We start from the raw sequence: 19,405 nt of genomic DNA, 5'->3' as shown, positions 1-19,405 counted from the left end.
AACTAGAAAAAATGGAAGCACAATGATGTTTTTTAATCTTCTGAAAGCACACCACAACTATGGCTTTCACTTTTTAAAAAGCACAACTGTATGTGCTTTTTCCGTTGAAGCACACAGTTATGCTTTTCACAACTGTGCTTCACGGAGAAGCATATTTGTGCTTTTCACATGGTGTGCCTCACGCGAGAAAAAAACACACTCTTTTTCTTTCAAAAACCTAGAAAACTCAAGCAAAATCAGAAAAACAGAAAAAACCCAAAACGCGTTGAAAAAGACCATGCGGATGTGTCCAACACGTGACACGTGACGGCTGAAGATGCTCTCCACACGTTTGCAGTTGTCTGCTAGAAAGCCTACGACTGCGACTACGAAGGGCGACCCATTAATTAGTCCATCCCATAGTTAACATCTTCTCTTCAGTTCAACAAAGGCTGAAGACCTGTCTGTTAATTTTCCTCTTTCGCCCACTACCTCGTTCATATTTTTTTCTGTTTTTTTCCTTTTCCCTTTTTATGTTTTTGTTTTATTCATATTTCATAAATATTTAAATACATATATTTCCAAACATAAAAACAAACAAAAATTCGAAAAAATGCCAACACAATGTAAAATAATTGTTATCTTAATTCAAAAAATGTTGATGGCATATTAAAAATATATATTGTTTATATTTTGAAAATGATCACTTGTTTCAAAAAAAATTGTGTGACATTATAAAAAAGCTTAACATATATTTGAAAAGAAATTAAAAACATATAAAATAAATGTTACAAATGTATATGAAGAGCGTTGATATCATACAACCAAAAATGTTCATGCCTTTCATAAAAATGCATGTGGCATTATTAAAAAATGTTAATCATGTATTAGAAAATATTAAATGTATATCAAATAAATGTTTTAGATGTATACGGAAAAGGTAGACATCAAACATGCCTATAATGTTTAAAACTGAAGAAAGAAACAAAAGAAACCGAAAAATAAAAGAAAATATTAATCATGTATTTAAAAATGTTACAAATTATATAATTTGTTCATGTATATGGAAAATATATGGTGTATATGAAAAAATAGACATCAAATCGTATAACTAATAGAAAATTTTAACCGCGTATTTAAAAAGTGTACGACATGCATATTTTTTTTCATGTGTACAGTAAAAAGGTACATGTGTACTAAAAAGACATGTGTTAAAAAACAAAACCAAAGAAAACCGATAAAAAAACCAAAGAAAAAGAAAACACCAAAAAACCAACGCATAAGATTGAAACACAGTGGAAACAATTCCTGAAGGAACCCGCTGAAAACCAAGGAAAAAAAGGAAAAGCGAATAAAATAAAAATAAAAAGTAAAAAACAAAAAACCCAAAGAAGATAGATAAAATAAAAAGAAATACAAATAACCCCAAAATATCAACAAAAACCCACACATAAAACGTACTCCTACATCTATATCTATATCTATATCTATACCTCTATATCTATACCTCTATATCTATACCTACTAATAAAGGGGCTATTGCTTCTTACCACCGTAAATTTCGTCCCTCCTTGGTTTCGTCCGTAGTCGTCCCTCGCTAGATTATGCGAGGCATCGTAGGTTCACCGTATGGGCCGGCCCTAACTTTTGTTTAAAAAAAGATGGTGCTAGAGCGATTTCAGGTTCCAACTCACGACTAGTCTTTTTTTCACGGGCCAGCAGCTACCCAAGTCCTTTGGTCAAAAACAAGGTTGACTTACTCATTGAATAGTCCCACTTCGGTCCCCGACATGAAATCATCCCAATTTATATATACTTTTAAGTTCCTGTGTTCGGTCTGTGAGATATGCAGTGAAGCTAAATGGAGAAATCTTGGATTTCTTCGAACCTTCGAGGGGTCTCAGTCAAGGTGACCCTTTAAGTCCGTATTTGTTCTTGTTTTTGGCTGAAGGTCTATCACGTGCCCTTGAGGCTGAATGTGCTGCTGGTAAGATCACCCCTTTGAAAGTGGCGAGAGGGAGCCTAGGTATCTCCCATCTTCTATTCGCAGATGATAGCCTTCTCTTCTTTAAAGCTGATAGTGATGAAGCAAGGAGTATCAAGAATGCCCTCAACAAATTTCAGCACGGGACGGGCCAACTGTTAAGCCCAAGTAAATGTCCCATGTTGTTTAGCAGAGCTTGCCCTTCGCAGGTCCAGAATGAGATTAAGCATATTCTGGATATTAGCTCAGTCACTTTTGAGGAGAGGTATTTGGGTTTGCCCACACCCGAGGGGCGCATGAAGAGGTCCCAGTTTCAACCTATCTTTGAGCACTTCACTAAAAGACTCACTAATTGGGTTGAAAGATTTATGTCCCATGGTTCTAAAGATATTTTGATCAAATCGGTGATTCAAGCATTAACGACTTATACCATGAGTATGTTCAAGATGAGTGTGAATTTTTGTGAGCAATACGAGAAAATGGTGCGTGATTTTTGGTGGGGTGACGAGCAAAATCAAAGAAGAGTTCACTGGATGTCATGGGAGAAAATGACACAACCAAAATGTCATGGAGGCCTGGGATTTCGAGACATGCAGGTTTTCAACCAGGCCCTGCTGGCTAAGCAAGCCTGGCGCTTAATTCAGAGACCAAAGAGTTTGTGTGCTCGGATTCTGAAGTTAAAATATTATCCGAATGGCAATTTGCTGGACACGGTCTCCGCGTACGATGCGTCTCCTGTGTGGAGAGGGATTGAATTTGGCCTAGAACTCCTGAAGAAAGGTGTTGTTTGGAGAGTTGGAAATGGGAATAGTATCCAAATCCTTAGGGATAATTGGATCCCAAGGCAATCAGGACTCAAGGTTCTATCTCTTAAGACCTGGAGCCGAATCAGATGGGTTAATCAGCTCATGTTGCCGCAAGCAAGAGAATGGAATGTCCCCCTTATCGAGAAGCTATTCCATAATTTTGACGCCGAGGAAATATGCAAAATAAAGATTCCTCTCAATGAGACTGAAGACCATCTAGCTTGGAACTATGAGAAAAATGGCATCTTCACGGTAAGAAGTGCTTATAGATTGGGTATGAACTTGAAGCAACAGGAAGAAATAGTTGGTTCGTCTCGTAGCATCAGCACTGGAAGGGAAAATCTATGGAATTTGGTATGGAAAGCACAGGTCCCTGGAAATTGATGGAATATGTAATATATGTGGTATAGAGAAAGAGGATGCTCACCATGTTGTTGTGAACTGCACCAAGGCTAGAGCTCTTAGAGAAAAGATAAGAGAACATTGGGCATTACCAAAAGAACCAGTACTTGCCGAACCTAACCCGGATTGGCTGTTAAATGCTTTAAGCCAATGCTCTGGACACATGCTTGAAAAACTGCTACTGGTTCTCTGGTGGTCATGGCATCTCAGGGAGGATATTGTACATAATAAAGGGGAAGCAAAGATCTCAGACTCGGTCCTTTTCCTAAAGAATTATTGGGAAACATTGAACTCTGAAGCCACCGCTGAAAGTGATATCAAAGGGAAAAAAACCATTGCATGTTACCGAGATGCAGTCGTCACCAGAAAGAATTATACAGCCAAAATGCCAATGGTCTAGGCCCCAAGGAGCTTGTATTAAACTGAACATCGATGCTTCTTTTGTTTCAGTTTTGGGCTCGGCTTGGGCTGGGGCGGTCGCTCGTGATAGCACGGGATCAGTTGTATTTTCTGTAGGCTGTCATGTTCAGGCATGCGACGATGCAGAGGAAGCAGAGGCAAGCGCCTTTGTGATTGGACTCAAGTGTTTGAGAAATGTTCACAGGGGACAGGTATACGTTGAGTCTGACTGTGCTGCTGTTGTGAATGCTATGAACACTGAAGGAAGGAACAAGGCCAAGTGGTGGGCTAAGTACGTAAGAGGCTAAAAGCCTGATGCGTGACTTCAGTATATCTGAGGTGAGGAAAATCAAAAGAGAGTGCAATGTGGCTGCACATGAGCTGGCTGTTCATGCTAGAATTCATGGGGATTTTTTTCTGCCAAAGAATGTGCCACCAGATATACTTCATGTAATTGAGAATGATTGTACCCGTATTATGAATGAATGAGCTCTCTTTTTGCCCTCAAAAAAAAAGGTGGCACCAAGGGGAGAATCAATCTTAAAGAAGGAGAGAGAGACGAGATCCGTGGACAGAAATCAATCTTAAAGGAGAGAGAGATGAGGCAAATATTTAGAAAAAATTGCTACAGCCAGCCATGGGTGTGCCCAGCCTAATAGAAAGGTTGCAGCAAGAGTTTGAGCTAATAAATCTTCAAGAAGGAAGAGAGAGCCAGTGAAGCTCACCCACATCAGAGAAAATTCAAAAAAATAGTGCAGGCAGGCGCCACTACTGATTTCGCGGATGAGAAAACTTGGGGCTCACCAAGCAAACCCACCGGGGAACACCGATCCAGCCCGGCGGCGAGGTGGCCTCGTACTTGTGTTTACGCAAAGTCTAAATAGTGCAAAAGAAAAGGAATATAATATAGTTTTGCAAATGAAACAAACAACCAACATTTTCTAGAAAAACATACTAAAAACCTGTTTGCTTTTGAATATTAACAAATAAATTTTGTATAAACAATCCCACTTCAATGAATCACAACTCTTGCATTCGCTGATAGTGTGATGTTGAAGGAGGTGTCTTCAAGACATGGGTGTGGCTTCATAAAAAAAATTAACTGCAGACACTAAAACTTCTACCATCGTCGACGGTGGCGTCGAACATGAAAAGTGGCAACATGAATGAAGCGCTAAAAGTGTATACACTTACACCTAGAGAGGCTGAGCTGACGGGTCTTCCGATTGATGAACTCACCACAAACATTTCGCTATCGACGCAAATGTCACCTCCCACTCAAACAAGAATCCGTCTCTTTACGAGACATTAAAGTGTCCAACCTGATTTTTAGTTCCTGGTGGTATTGGGGTACCACCGTCCTACTAACCCTCCAAGCAAAAGTTGGTTATAAGGGTTAAAGATAAATTGGTCAGACCTTATATGGCCATGCATGCATGCGCTGTAGTAATGGACATTAAAGTAGGATATGCATTTCTTCTATACCTCGGCATGCGCCTTCGTGCTCCCGCCGTGCTGCGCTGATGGATGTTTTGGTAAACACATCAATTTTCTTTCTTGTTGTTATAAAATACTCTTCCAAACCAAACAACTAATCATCTCTAAAAGCAACATAATAAAAATCGTGTTTGCATTCCAAACTTTTGAAAATTCTTATAAAACTTTGGACTACTTATTAAACCCTTGAATAGTATATACAACAGTTCCGCCCTCTCTATATCCCACTAAAAATGTGTTAAAAAATGTTCATCTTCAAAACAATTTCAGTTCTATTTTTTTTCAAGATTGTTCAAAAAAATTCAAATAAAGAAATATTCATGTTTTTCAAAAAGAAAAAATAAAATCGATTGACAAATTATTTCATAAGCCACTACCGATGTTTATCAAAACTACATGTATGAACGGTTCAAGAAAACTACATGTATGAAATTGTGCATAATGACACACAGAGTAGATTTTATGGTCAAACCTGACGTGTGGGGGCCACACGTCAGTGACACAGGAGCTAATCCCGGTCAAACCCAGCGCTGACTGGGGTTTGACCAGGGGTGGGGCCCGCTGTCAGTGGCCTAGGGGGTTGGTTAGCGCGTCATTAGTGGCTAATGACAGCGCCACGTCACTGGCCACCGGAGTTCGGCCGGCGGCGACCCGAAACGCGGCGGAAGTTCACCGGGGTTGCGCTACGGGCGGCGGCTGGACGTGCGAAGGGCACCAGAAGGTAGCCTGTGCCCGTGCGCATCTAGGGGGGCCAACGGGAGGTGCGGGGGTGGCCGGGGTTCCCGGAATGGAGCCCGAGGCGGCGGCCGGAGCTCGGGTGGGTGCGGGGTTAGCGCTGCAGCTTGCAAACAAGCTAGCTGCCACGCTAGCGTTGCTCCACGGGTCGTTGCGAGTGCAACGGACGCACGCGCGGGGCCATTTGGTCACCGGGGCTTCGCCGGCGACGAGTCCGTGCGGCGGAGCGTCTCGGCTCCGGTAGAGGGGGCGGCTAGAGCTCGTAATCGGGCTTGGGGTTAGGGGGAAACGAAGCAGGGACTCACGGGGATCGTGCAGGGAGGGTCAGCGAGCTTGGGGAAGCGACGATGGTGGCGAATTGACGGTGAAGATCCTCGGCGGCCGGCGATGGAAACGGCGATGCCGGCGGCGTTGTGGCGCGTCCGTAGGGCCGTGGGTCGGTGGGGAGGAAGGAGGGGTCGAGGGGGAGCTCCTGGGCGCATCGGCGAGGCTAGGGGTGGCCGGTGGCCACGGGGAAGCTCGTCGGCGGCGGCGGGTGTGTTCGGTGGCTGCGCGCGAGAGAGCCAGAGGAGGAGAGGAGCTCGGGGAGAGAGTGAGAGGCCTGGGGGGGTGCGTGGCGTCGCGGACGGGGTCCAGGGCGACGAGAGGAAGCAGGAGGTGGCCAGGGGGAAGCAGGAGGTGGCCGAGGCAGCGTCGGCGCGCGCCACGCCTCGCCTCTGTTCGTCCTCCTGGCAGAGGAGGAAGAGGACAAGGGGGAGGAGGTGGGCTGGGCCACTGGAGTTGGGCCAGGTGGGCTGCGAGGTAAGCTGAGGTAAAACTCTCTCTCTGCTTTTATTTACATTCTATTTTATATTTTTCTTCTGTTTTTGTTTTATTTAAATTATTTTGCCACTGTTTTGAATTTTAAAAATAATTCAAACAATGCCAAAAACTCCACTGAATATTTTATATTGCTAGATGGACTTTTCCAAAAGCTTATAAAATATTTCAGGGATATTTGAAATTATATTCTAATTATATGAATATAATTCAAATTCAAATAACTAATGAATTAAATTCAAAGTCCCAAAAATAACTCCTTAAAAATGTTCAATATTTTGGTTGGGACCAGAACCCTTACCAAAAATTATCAAACATTTAAGAGGAGCATTTTGGAGCAATGAATGAGATTTCTAGGGTTTTTGCCCCTCTTTTATTTAGGGTTTTGAGGCTTCCAATATTCCTCAATTCAAGTTTCAAAAATATAGACATGATGCACACATGAAGCTAACCTAGAGCAATGCCTGAAGCTAGGGATGTGACAACTCACCCCCACTAAACAAGAATCTCGTCTCGAGATTCAAGCGTAGGGTAAGGTGAAGGGGAAACGTAACTAGTATAATCTTCACGATCCAGGGTGCACTTCATAGAAACGTTGATTCGATCACCATCTTCGTCTTGATGTCTTGCTCTGAGAAATCCTGCCAACATGACATGGAGGGAAGAAGGAGACTCTAGAAGGGTCGATCTCCTCGATGATCGAACAACTCACGGAATGAGACATAGGACCATCTCTCGAGTTGAGACACGAGATACACATCAAGAGGGGTGGAAAGAAACGGATGACGAAGGTTCACTAGGTAGACAACAATTCCACATTTAAGAAGGTGGTAAAATATTGTCCACGTAGCGAGGAGTTTAGTTGCCATGAAACCACGACGAAACATCCTGGAGGAGGGTGATTCGTAGATTATTTCCTTAAGTGGCAAAAAGGATTACCTTTGATTCAGAGATCATTGAAAACTCTTCATACCAGCCTAAGGCAATTCACAACGATCGTTTGGAGGGGGTCGGTAGAATGGCATACTCGGACTTGGATGATGTGGACTACCTTGTTGAAGACAACGTAATGGATGAATTTGCTTATCACCGGAAATGGAAGAGACCCATGGTAGAATGGCACATTGGCGGTGCAAGCTGGGAACAAAATGCAAATGCTGGGAATGATTCTGGTAACTGGGGAAGAACCCAACACTAGAGAGTTAATTCACTGGTTGAAAAGGTCATAGCATTTCCGAGGAAACTGAGAGGAATCCCAGTTAGCATCGATGATAACACCTAGCGCTTGAGCGTGCTCTCAAGAACTTGAGCATTTCCACATTCATCAAGGTTTTACCAACATCCGTGTCAAGGATCCTGGCAACACAACTTGCTACCATGATGGCTAATGATGGATGATGCAGATGCAAAGGAAGATAACACCTTCTCAGATTTCACCTTAGCGAGGCCAAGGAAATAAAAATCTGGATGATCGACCGAGAGACATTTAGCACTCCGCTTCTAATGTTCTCCTTGATGTGCTAGTGTAACCCACCCATAGATATGGTTTGATATCTAGAACATCAAGTAAAAAGGTCGGACTTCGGAACACAGAAATCCATAGGGGCAACTAGGGAGTAATCCTACGAAATCCCTATGGGGAGGTGGCCAACTTCCTCAAACAAGATACTATAATAATAGGTCTACCGGATGGGTGTGTTGGCCACGACATCCACCTTGCCGGTTATTGAGAGACCAATATTATAATTCTTGGAAAATATTCCAACCATCACATCTGCCTGAGATTCAGATCTGGTTGGTGTCAGGATACCCCAGACTCATCAAGTCTAGAAAGAAAAATGAAAGTTTGCAACACAAATCGACGAGATAATGTTGCGGGATTCTCGGGAGATGAACTACGATAGCAAGCTCCAAAACATGAGCTGGTTCTGCTACTAACATGTGAACACGTTGTCCCAGACAAGCATGACCACATAGTAGTCTTATAATAAAACACTACCGAGTTCAGGAGAGGGGAACCATCAACGAGGGTATCAAAGTCTTGTGCATTACCATGGATTAACACTTAACTCCTTTTCTCGAACAAATCAGTCAGTGGCTTGGGGTGCTACGGAACACATATGGAATGGAGGTTGCAAGTCTCCGAACCACAGAATACTAAGTTTTTTCGCCCGTTGCAACGCACGGGCATTTGTATTAGTGAGATATAACGGGACTAAAAAAACCTACAGTAATCTCGATATGGATAGCTATCCGTAGACCCTTCAGACGAGGGTAGCTTCTGTAAGCGCGATATAGGTCTCGCGGGCCAGCAGAGACTCAGACCACCGCCGAACTTAAAATTAAACTGAAAAGGCAATCTCTATTGAAAATGAAAAGGATTTAAAATGCAAGCAGACGGGTGTCACAGTTTTGTTTTACTTTACTGTTTGATTGGGAATACGCTCCATTCAGGCGTTCCGACGCCGCTAGGTTGCCCATGCGCTGTACTTCCGGTCACAGCTTCAATAACTCGCCACCGAATGGAGCGCTCACATGTGCACCTCTCAGTAGCGCACGCGGCAGCAGCTGGCACCGCCTCGTCGAGCTTGCAACACCTGCCCCTTGTACGTGTTGCATTCTTTTACACCACCTCATATGAGTCATGACACACTTCACGAAGCTCTCGCTTACATACAGCAGCCGTCGCACGGAGCCTCCGCCACAGACAGAACCACCCACGCAGAAGACGGATTCACGCAGCACACCACACGCACGTACTGTACTACGCCGGTGACAAGCGAAAGGAGGACGCAGGCATGGCCAAGAGCGGCACGGAGGAGTGGCGTCGCAACGCCGACACGCACAAGATGAGCCCGGAGGAGGTCCGGGCCGCGGGGGTGGAGGCGTCCATGCGCCCGCCGGGCCGTGGCGGCGCCGGGGAGGTCCTGCACCAGCGAGGCGGCCGCCTGCCGTACGGGCCCGGGACGATGGCGCTGATGGGGTTCGGCATCGTCGGCGCCATCGGCTACCTGGTGCTGTACCAGAAGGCCAGGCCCGGCACGCCGGCCACGGAGGTCGCCAAGGTGGCCGTCGGACACGGCGACCCTGCCGTCGGCCGCGAGGTCCAGAAGCGCCAAGACGAAACGCAGCCACCGCCACCGCCACCGCCACGCGAAGGCAAGTAGACTAGTTAGTGGCAGAAGAGCTAGAGGATTTTCGGCGTTTGTGCTTCGAGCTCGACTCGATTTGATCTGCTAGCCGCGCTTCTCAGCTTGGGTACCTTTTGTCGTGGACCATGCACGCGTGTGACTTTCTATCAGAAATGACACAGCAGAAATAAATAATCGTACTGATGTACTCCCTCCGTCCGGAAATACTTGTCATACATCCTCTTTTATCCATACTTGTCATACATCCTCTTTTATCCATTTTGATGACAAGTATTTTCGAACGGAGGGAATAGTAGTACTGTATTAGTTGCTTTTAATTTTTGAGAAACTGGCAGTGACGAGTAAAGTTGTGAAATCAGTATGTAGGGCAGAGTTCACCATCTTCCATCTTTCGGGTGCCGAAAGTAAGGCCAACTCCAACGTGCTGATTTTGTCCGCTTTTTGATCGTTTGATTTGTCAGTTGGTCGTGTTCGCCTCATGTTTGTGTCAATCACTGTTTGGTTTGTCAGTTGGTCGTGTTCGCCTCACGTCTGTGCCAATCTGGGCAGTGTGAACAACCGGTCTTGCCTTTTATTTGCCAAAAGAATTAAGAATTAAATGTTTTCTGTACGTATAAATTAAATTAACAAATAAAAAGAAAACAAGGCACATAATTAAATAAATAAGTCACAATTTTTACAACACAATAAATAAAAATCACACGAAATGAATTTGAAATTATAGCAAAGACACTAAAGAAAAAGGGCAGATATAATTATAGCAACTACATCGAAAGAAAAAAAATGTATCAATTGATTTTCTATGTAAGTAACATATGCCTAAACTGTTGGACATATCAACACCTTTTCAATTATATACTAATTCATAAGTAATTAGTAAGCACGACAAAACAACTATTTTTTTTTGAACACAAGAAAAGCACCATCAAGCGCCAAAATTTTATTCAACTCATATGCAGAGTATAGAATGAATTACAAAGCCCTCAATTTGAAATTCTGAATCTGGAGCATAGTATGACAAGGGCTATTGCTACGAGCTGGATGAGTACAACCAATGACAGGTTCTAGCCTAGAGTTGAGAACTTGATGAGCTGCGTTGTGAGCAATATCATTGATATTCCTAGCATGATGTTGTGGATAAGTGTCATGATGAGCTGCGTTGTGAGCAATACCATTGATATTCCTAGCATGATGTTGTGGATGAGTGTCATGAAGAAAGCTACTAATCGGTGTTCGACATCTCCATGGAGTGTTGTTGCTGCTTAAGTTCCTGGAAGCAGCCATCTTTGCAAGAGAAAGATTATCCATGAGAAAAGAGACTCGCTGAAGTTGGAGAACTCGAGCAACCTTGGCTGCTAGTTACAAAGCTAAAGCTTCTGCCACAAGTGGAGAATGAGTATCATGAGCCGAAGCCTGAATCATGATATTCCTATGATGTTGGTCCCCTGGTGGGCAATGTAGATTCCTATCCTTATAGGTGGAGAATAATCTCTTCCAGAAATGTTTTTCTTTTGCCAAGAGGCATCGGAGTAAACTTTGGTACCTGTAATGAGCAAATCAGATCTTATAGTTGAGCCTTGCACAATTTGATTCTGTTGGCCATGAGAGGAAGGCTTTGAATTCTACTCCCCTTCCATGGTTGAGTCCTGCAAAATCTGTAAAGAGGAAATGGCAAGAGAAGCATATTGAATTTGGTGAGGAAAAGAGTATTTCTTGCAAAATAGAGCATCATTTCTTGCCTTCCAGAGACACCACAGGAAGGTGAAAATGTTTTCTACAGTTGCATGTGGGTGATTCATAATTAAATGAGCGTGAATGATATCATGAATGGAACAATTGTGCTACACCAGAGAATCAGTCCTAATAAATCAGGGGATGCAAATCAAGCAGCTCTAGCAAATGGGCATAGAAAGAAGAAATGAAGATCATCTTCATCAAGGCTGCACCTAGAGCAATGGGAACTAATATGAACAGAAAACTTACCTGCCCTGATGCCAGTGGGAAGAGCTTGCCTAAGAAGTCACCAAGCAAAAGTTTGGATCCTAGGGGCCATGTGCTTTTGCTTTCAAACCTGCTGTAGAATATCCTTGATGATTGGGGCTACCTGTCTTGGGGCGTTGGCTTGGTGAGAGTGAATCTATTGGAGACATAGTTTGTATGTGATTTTGGAAGTACATTTTCCTGATGGAGTCAAGTCCCAACAGAGAAAATCCCTGCAGTCATCATAGACAATATGTGTAGCAAGAATAGTTGAAGCAGTTGGTTGCTCAAAGAGATCGTTAAGTAGCCGCACATTCCAGGTTTTTTGTCCAGGAAGCCAAAGATCAGAGATCTTAGCAGGATAAATGTAATTGCTATGCTGGATTATGAGATGATCATACATATCTTTCCAGGCAGCACACCAAGGAGTACTCCAAATAAAACTATTCCCCTGTGAAATCTGAATAAAAGCATGAGATTTAAGCAGAGGCATCACTTTAAGAATGGAGGACCAGAAAACAGATTTTGAGATGTTAGTAGAAGCTTTCCAAATGAAAGAATCGGGAAAATATTTAGACTTAAGAATTTTATAGAGATGCCCTTCAGGGTTTTCAGCAATCCTCCAAGTTGAGGCAAGAGTAGGCCTTGATTCATAGCAAGCATGTTCTTAATACCAAGGCCACCCTCCTTCTTAGGAGTACAAAGATCCTTCCAGGCCCTAAGACACATAGCTCTAGCACCTGGCTCCTCTCTAATTCCAACCCACCAGAAGTTTCTGATGATGGAAGTGAGCTTTGCTAGTAATTTTTTAGTGAAAAGGATATTGGACATGTAATAGACAGGGATGGAGGCAAACACAAAATTAATAAGCTTGAGCCTCGCTGCATGGGACAACTTGTTCGCTTTGTAGGTGGGAAGCTTGTTCTTAAATTTATCATAGACGAAGTTGTAAGCAGAAGCACGGTCTTTAGCTGGGAGGATTAATGGGTGCCCAAGATGTGTAGATCTACTATCAATGATAAGAATAGGGAAAATATGCCTGATTTGTTGAGCTAAAGCCTGGGACACATTAGCACTAAACAGAATAGAAGATTTGCCCCAATTCGGAGTCTGACCAGAATTCGAGCAGAAATGGTTGATGAGATTGGCCAGTTGATTAGCTTCCTGTACCGTAGCATTGCCACAAACTAATAAATCGTCAGCAAAAAGTATGGAGTGAATAGGAGGACGGTAAGGACCAAGAGAGATACCAGACAAGCGATTTTCGACCATAGCATCGTGGAGGCTCAAAGAAAGTTCATTAATAGCAAGAACAAAAAGATAAGGCGATAAAGGGCATCCTTGTCTTATTCCTCTACTACTATGAAAGTTGGCGAAAGGCTGGCCATTAATAAACGAATAAACGAGAGATGAATAGATCATACCTTATGGTTGGTCAGGCCAACGCGATGGCGACAACAACAACCTCGGTGTAATCTGCAATCGCCTTCTTGACGGCGGCGTCTTCGACCATGGTGTCGATATAGGGGGACCATGGTGTCGATACATGGGAAGTAGTGGAAGCAGAGTAGGACGAAGATGGAGACAGATCGGGAGCAGTCTCTTATTATCGTTCTCCTAGGCGAAAACCTTATTATCCTAGGAAGAAATAGACGACGACTAGGATTGTGCCAGAGTGACTAAGTTAGGTTTCACTCCACATGCCAGTGCCTTTTTATATAGACCGCCGGGTTACTTAATCCATAATTAAGTAACCATTTTTGACCGAAAAAAACAAGATTTGGCTCGGTTCGTTTCCGCGACCCGCAGCGCACACACTTCGTGACGAGACGACGCATGGCGAGGCGAGCGAAGGAGGAGGAGCGCGCGTGTACAGTTCCTCTTCTCAAGCTTCCAATGGTATATGCATTACAGAAATCAGCTTCTTTGCCGTCTGCCATGACAGATGGCAAAGGCACCAAAAGCGGACAACAAACCTCTTTGCCGTCTGCCATCGACGGCAAAGCTGCCCAGCAAAGAACCTGATGGTAAACATGTTCTTTGCCGTCTGGTTCCTCAAATCTGCCCGGCAAAGAACCTAATGGTAAAGAGGTTCTTTGTCGTCTGCTTCCTCAAAGCGGACGACAAAGAACCTTTGCCGTCGGTGGCAGATGACAAAGAATATGGACGAGCAAATAGCAGGCGTTAGCCACATTAGGTGGCTAACGGCAGCCTTTGCCGTCTGCCAGTGGACGGTAAACATGCCCTCCTATTTGTCGTCTGCTATATGACGCCAGCTACGCGTCATGCCCCCAAGTCCATCAATACAAATGAAAACAATAACTATACACTATCAGTCCACGGATGCTGCTTCCATGAAGCTAGTCAAACCTGTAAAAATGGGAGTAAGAAAGTTAGAAGAAGAAGAAGAAGAAGACTAGAAGAAGAAGAAGAAGAAGAAGAAGAAGAAGAAGAAGAAGAAGAAGAAGAAGAAGAAGAAGAGGAAGAAGAAGAAGAAGGAGAAGAAGAAGAGAAGACTAGAAAAAGAAGAAGAAGAAGAGAAGACTAGAATAATAATAAGAAGAAGATATTTTCTTCATCTTCTTCATTTCTCATCTTTCTTCTTCTCTTCTATCTTTTTATCCTTTTCCTCCTCATTCTCATTCTTCTTATTTTATTCTCTCTTTTTCTTCTCTTTCTTCTTCTATTCTTTCTTTTTCTCCTCTTCCTTGTTTTTCTTCTTCTTATTCCTTATTTGTGTCATTTTTAGAGCTAACTTAGGTAATTATGCCATTTTTAGCTAACTAAACTTATTATGTCAATTTGGAGGAAAATCAGATTGAATAGTTTTATGGATTTGAAAACACTTGATATATGTTTGCTATGAATACCCGTGGTGAAAATGGGGTATCATATTGATTCACTTGATATGTATTTTGGCACTCAACTGGTGGATTCCCAAGGTGACATTGGGGTAATATATGCATAAGGGTTGATGCACGCTCTCGTCTTTATTTCTCCGGTAGAAATCTTGGGGCACTCTTCGAGGTTCCTTGTGTGGATTGAGTATTATGAATCTGAAATTGTTTGATGCATATCGTATAATCAACTCACGGATACTCGCGGTGACATTGGAGTATCTAGGTGACATTAGAGTTGGTTGATGTGTATCATCTGGTGTTATTTTAGTACGAACTCTTGGATAGATCGATTGGAAAGAATAGCTTGGTGTTATTTTAGTATGTACATTCGCTAGTGCAAACTCTCAATAATGCTAATATAATTGGATCATATAACCATCCCTCAATGTGCGATGAAGAATCACTCCAAAGTTCTTATGTAGCGGAGAACATAAGAAGAAATTGTTTGTAGGGTACGCAACCACCTCAAAGCTATTCTTTCCAATCAATCTATCATAGAGTTCATACTAAAATAACACCAAGTTATTCTTTCCGATCGATCTAACCAAGAGTTCGTACTAAAATAACACCATATGATACACATCAACCAACTCTAATGTCACCTAGATACTCTAATGTCACCGCGAGTATCCGTGACTTGATTATAAGATATGCATCAAACAATTTCAGATTCATAATACTCGATCCAACACAAAGAACCTCAAATAGTGCCCCATGATTTCTACCAGAGAAACAAGGACGAAACGTGCATCAATCCATATGCATAGATTACCCCAATGTCACCTCGGGAATCCGTGAGTTGAGTGCCAAAACATATATCAAGTGAATCAATATGATACTCCATTGTCACCACGGGTATTCATATGCAACACATATATCAAGTGCTCTCAAATCCATAAAAATATTCAATTCGATAAAACGAAATCTCAAAGGGAAAACTCAATTCATCACAACAAGATAGAGAGGGGAAAACACCATATGATCCAACTATATTAACAAAGCCCATAATACATCAAAATTGTGACATCTCAAGAACACGAGAGACTACTCCCTCCTCATCATGGTGGCCATAGTAATGATGAAGATGGCCACCGATGATGGTTTCCCCCTCCGGCGGAGTCCCGGAACAGGGTCTAGATTGGTTTTTCGTGCTACAGAGGCTTGCGGCTGCAGAACTTCGGATCTATCGACTCCCCTAGGGTTTTTGGAATATTTGGGAATTTATAGAGCGAAGAGGCGGTGCAGGAGGCCACCGAGGTGGGCACAACCCACCATGGCGCGCCAAGGTGGGTTGTGCCCCCCTCGGGGTACCCTCTGGTACTGCTTTGGCCCAAGTTGTGTCTTCTGGTCCATAAAAATTCTCCAAAAAGTTTCACTTCATTTGGACTCCGTTTGGTATTGATTTTTTGCGATGTAGAAAACAAGCAATAAACAACAACTGGCACTGGGCACTATGTTAATAGGTTAGTCCCAAAAATGATATAAAGTTGCTATAAAATGATTGTAAAACATCCAAGAATGATAATATAACAGCATGAATACTTCATAAATTATAGATACGTTGGAGACGTATCAGCTGCCACGCCCCTACGCCGGTTCGAGGACTTCCCCATCCTCCCTCGGGCCCGGCGGCCGATGAGATCCTACCTCGGGGTCCGGCATCGGGGATGGGGGATGTGGGTCATTAAGATTATAGATGAGGATACTCACACCCACCAGTGGCTCGGTAGCTTCCACGCGGCCGAGCTCGCGGCCATGGAGTACGACCGCTGGCAGGTCTGCTACCATGGCGCAGCGGCTAGGCTCAATTTCCCCTTCGGCACACGTCTGGTCGACCTCATCCCGTCCGATCCAGGGGTGTGAGCTCGGCTATGGCGCGGGAGGACCGCGAGGCGAGGGAGCACCTGAGGCCGAGGCTGCCGATGAGGCATACATGCAAGAGCTCTGCCGGCAGCACCTAGAGCTCGTGGAGGCAAAGCGGATGATCTTTGCCGGCGCGGAGGGCGGCGAGGTTATCATGCTCTCCTCCGATGACGAGGTCGAAGGCATCAAGGACGGTGGCATGGAGGGCGTCGAGGTAGGCGGCAAGGACGAGGAGATCGATGTCGACGAGTGGAGGAGTGTATTTCCCAACGACCCCGACGACAACACCGGCCCAGATCCGGCTCGCGGCACACCGTACCTGACGAGGAAGGATTGGCTTGGCCGAACGTAGTTTACTCTAGTTTAAATTTATGTTTTATGTTTGGTTATGCAAAACTATCTATGTTTATATTTGAATGCATGCTACTTTCGATTTAACCTGCTTTGAACTTGATCAAATTGAAGTTTACAACATTAAGTTTAGGGGATCGACTAAAAACGGCCAAAAATTGTTGGAGTATATATATACTCACGAAGGGTTTTACTCTATTAACTTTTAGGGGATCGGCTAGAGATGGCCTTATGCCTTGTTTGTTTCAGTTATTCACAATGTGATGCTCTATATGTGCAACTATTTGTCATGCAGTTCAATTTCACCAATAACAGTTTCAACAATACCACTATGAATTACGATATTTGGTTGCTGTTAAGGATGTTGCAGTTAACATGCCTTTCCCATTTTAACAATAAGTAGTGTACTTTAGACTTGCACAATACGAGTTTGAATGACTATATTTGCTTGTTTTTAAATGTTATGCCTGTTGCAGTTAACACACCTTTCCGCTTCTTGTTTTGCTTAACTAGCATGCTTAAACTTGCACACTGAAGCTATCATTTGGATATTATGTTGTCCCATGGATATATTTGGTTGATGTTTAGCCTGTTGTGCTTAACATGCCTTTAGATGTACTCACACATGACAATATTGGGAACCGCTGCTGTTTTCCATCGAGGTTAGTTTCATCGCATTGGTTATATATACTCATTGTTCAGGATATCATAGCTGGTACCATATAGCCAGGGGGGTGACAAGGGATTAATCATCGAATCGTACATTTCACTGAATATATATGTAACCCATTTATCGGTAGGTTAACCCATATTTAATATATCTGAGGCTACATAGCAACATGCATATTGTACTAAATGACTAAATATGCAATCCCAGGCTACATAGCAACAAGAAAGAGTGTTACCTTAATATTCTGATGATATCTAGATATACATGTAATAAGATATTATATAATGGGACGGAGGGAGTGTTGTACTCACGTGTACAACGAGGTGCTATACAAACGGTTTTTAACCCCTTTCTGCGACGGTGTTCGGAACCGTCGCCAAGTGAGTGACTGCGATAGGGGGTCCTTCCCACACGACCCAGAAACCGTCAGAGATATGCCCTCCTAGCACACACGCTTAGCAATATGAGGTCGTGTGTGACCGGCGAGCGCTCAAATACGGTTATACGTACAATAGTGCTAAAAAATACAATTATACATGCGAAATCGTTTTCGGTCGTAAGTACATCCCACACAGTCAGTCCCTGCTAAACGCTTCTGTTCGTATGTACATTCCACACAGTCAATCCAACAAATACGTTTCCATTAGTATGTACATCTCACGCGTTCTTCTATGACCAAACGTTTGTGATACGCACAACATCACAAATAGTCCATAATTTCGAAGCGTGTGTGATATGGTGACTATCGCAAACAATTAATAAGAAAGAACTGTGTGCAATGTGTTGTTAGTCGCACATGTTTTTTCTTGGCTGATTGTGTGTGAAGTGGAGATTGGTCACACACGTAATGAATCCTAGAAGCGTGTCTGATCTCCACATCTATCACAGACGTTTTGCTTTCGCAAACCGTGTGCAGTGTAATCCCTAATTAATCCCTAATGTAAAAATCACATGTTTTGAATTCGAAAGTAGGCAATCACTTATTTCATATCCAACCATGTTTATTACAAATATAGGTTCAACCACGAATGCATAACTCGATGCACATGTACATATACTGAAGAACTACAGAAGCACCAAGTAAAGAATGATGAACCACAGTTGTACTAAAGACTGTAAAGAGAGAGGCGAAAGAAATTCTGGTTGCTGGAGAAGGTGAAGCGGAATGCCCACATTGTGCCGTCCTCCATGCGTAATGCGAGCATGACTCTAGGCCAACCCCTTGTGATGGCTGCCCGTCCATCCTTCATTGTCTTCATTACGAGTTGTCGATGCTCATTGTAGTGTGGATGAAATACTTTAACCTTCATCGCGTGTCCACCAACCATGTACTTTGCGAGGTAATCTTGAGTGAACTGCTTCGGGAACCACTGCGAACGAAAAAGATTCAGACATTGTTGTCTAACAACTCATTATGGGCAGTAAAAAGAGAAGGTTGCAGAGTTTGTAGTTACCATCCTACATCTCACTGTTGTGTTGGATAGAGCATAAACAAATAATTTGCTTGCCACCACTCGTATCATTTTGCCAATAATCCTTTTTAGTTTCCTCACTTGATGCTTGTTCATGAATATCTCATTGCCCCATACACAAAAAGGATGGATGCGTGGATCCTTGCCAAGGGCATATGTACCTACATGCAACAAGTTAATATTAGAAGCTAACAAGTGTCTAGGCCTGGATCTATATGCACTACATTATAGAACGACGGGGGGAGTACAAGCCGAGGGATGAAGCTAACCTCGGCGGAAAATGGTGGCCGCTCCTGTTGTTGTCCTGCATAAGTAGTGGAAAGGCATGATAAGTACAACAACCTTAACATCAAACAAATGCAGGAAAGGTAAACAACACCATCTCCAAATGATAGC

At 43.3% G+C, this 19,405-nt stretch overlaps 1 protein-coding gene across 1 annotated transcript; it reads left to right on the top strand.

Moving 5' to 3' along the window:
- The first annotated feature begins 9,293 nt into the window (after positions 1 to 9,293).
- On the top strand, positions 9,294 to 10,250 carry LOC119305441. The gene has a single exon (XM_037581956.1). The coding sequence runs from the start codon at positions 9,420 to 9,422 to the stop codon at positions 9,786 to 9,788; it is 369 nt and encodes a 122-aa protein (XP_037437853.1). The 5' UTR covers positions 9,294 to 9,419; the 3' UTR covers positions 9,789 to 10,250.
- Positions 10,251 to 19,405: the final 9,155 nt, after the last annotated feature.

The sequence above is a fragment of the Triticum dicoccoides genome, chromosome 5B (assembly GCF_002162155.2).
Source record: "Triticum dicoccoides isolate Atlit2015 ecotype Zavitan chromosome 5B, WEW_v2.0, whole genome shotgun sequence".
Classification (NCBI taxonomy): Eukaryota; Viridiplantae; Streptophyta; class Magnoliopsida; order Poales; family Poaceae; genus Triticum; species Triticum dicoccoides.
The sequence above is the reverse complement of the archived record's forward strand: the minus strand, read 5'-3'. Positions and strand labels throughout refer to the sequence as shown.

Bases quoted from the DNA above. Each gene is read 5' to 3' on its own strand.
- LOC119305441 (XM_037581956.1), top strand. From the start codon at position 9,420: ATGGCCAAGAGCGGCACGGAGGAGTGGCGTCGCAACGCCGACACGCAC.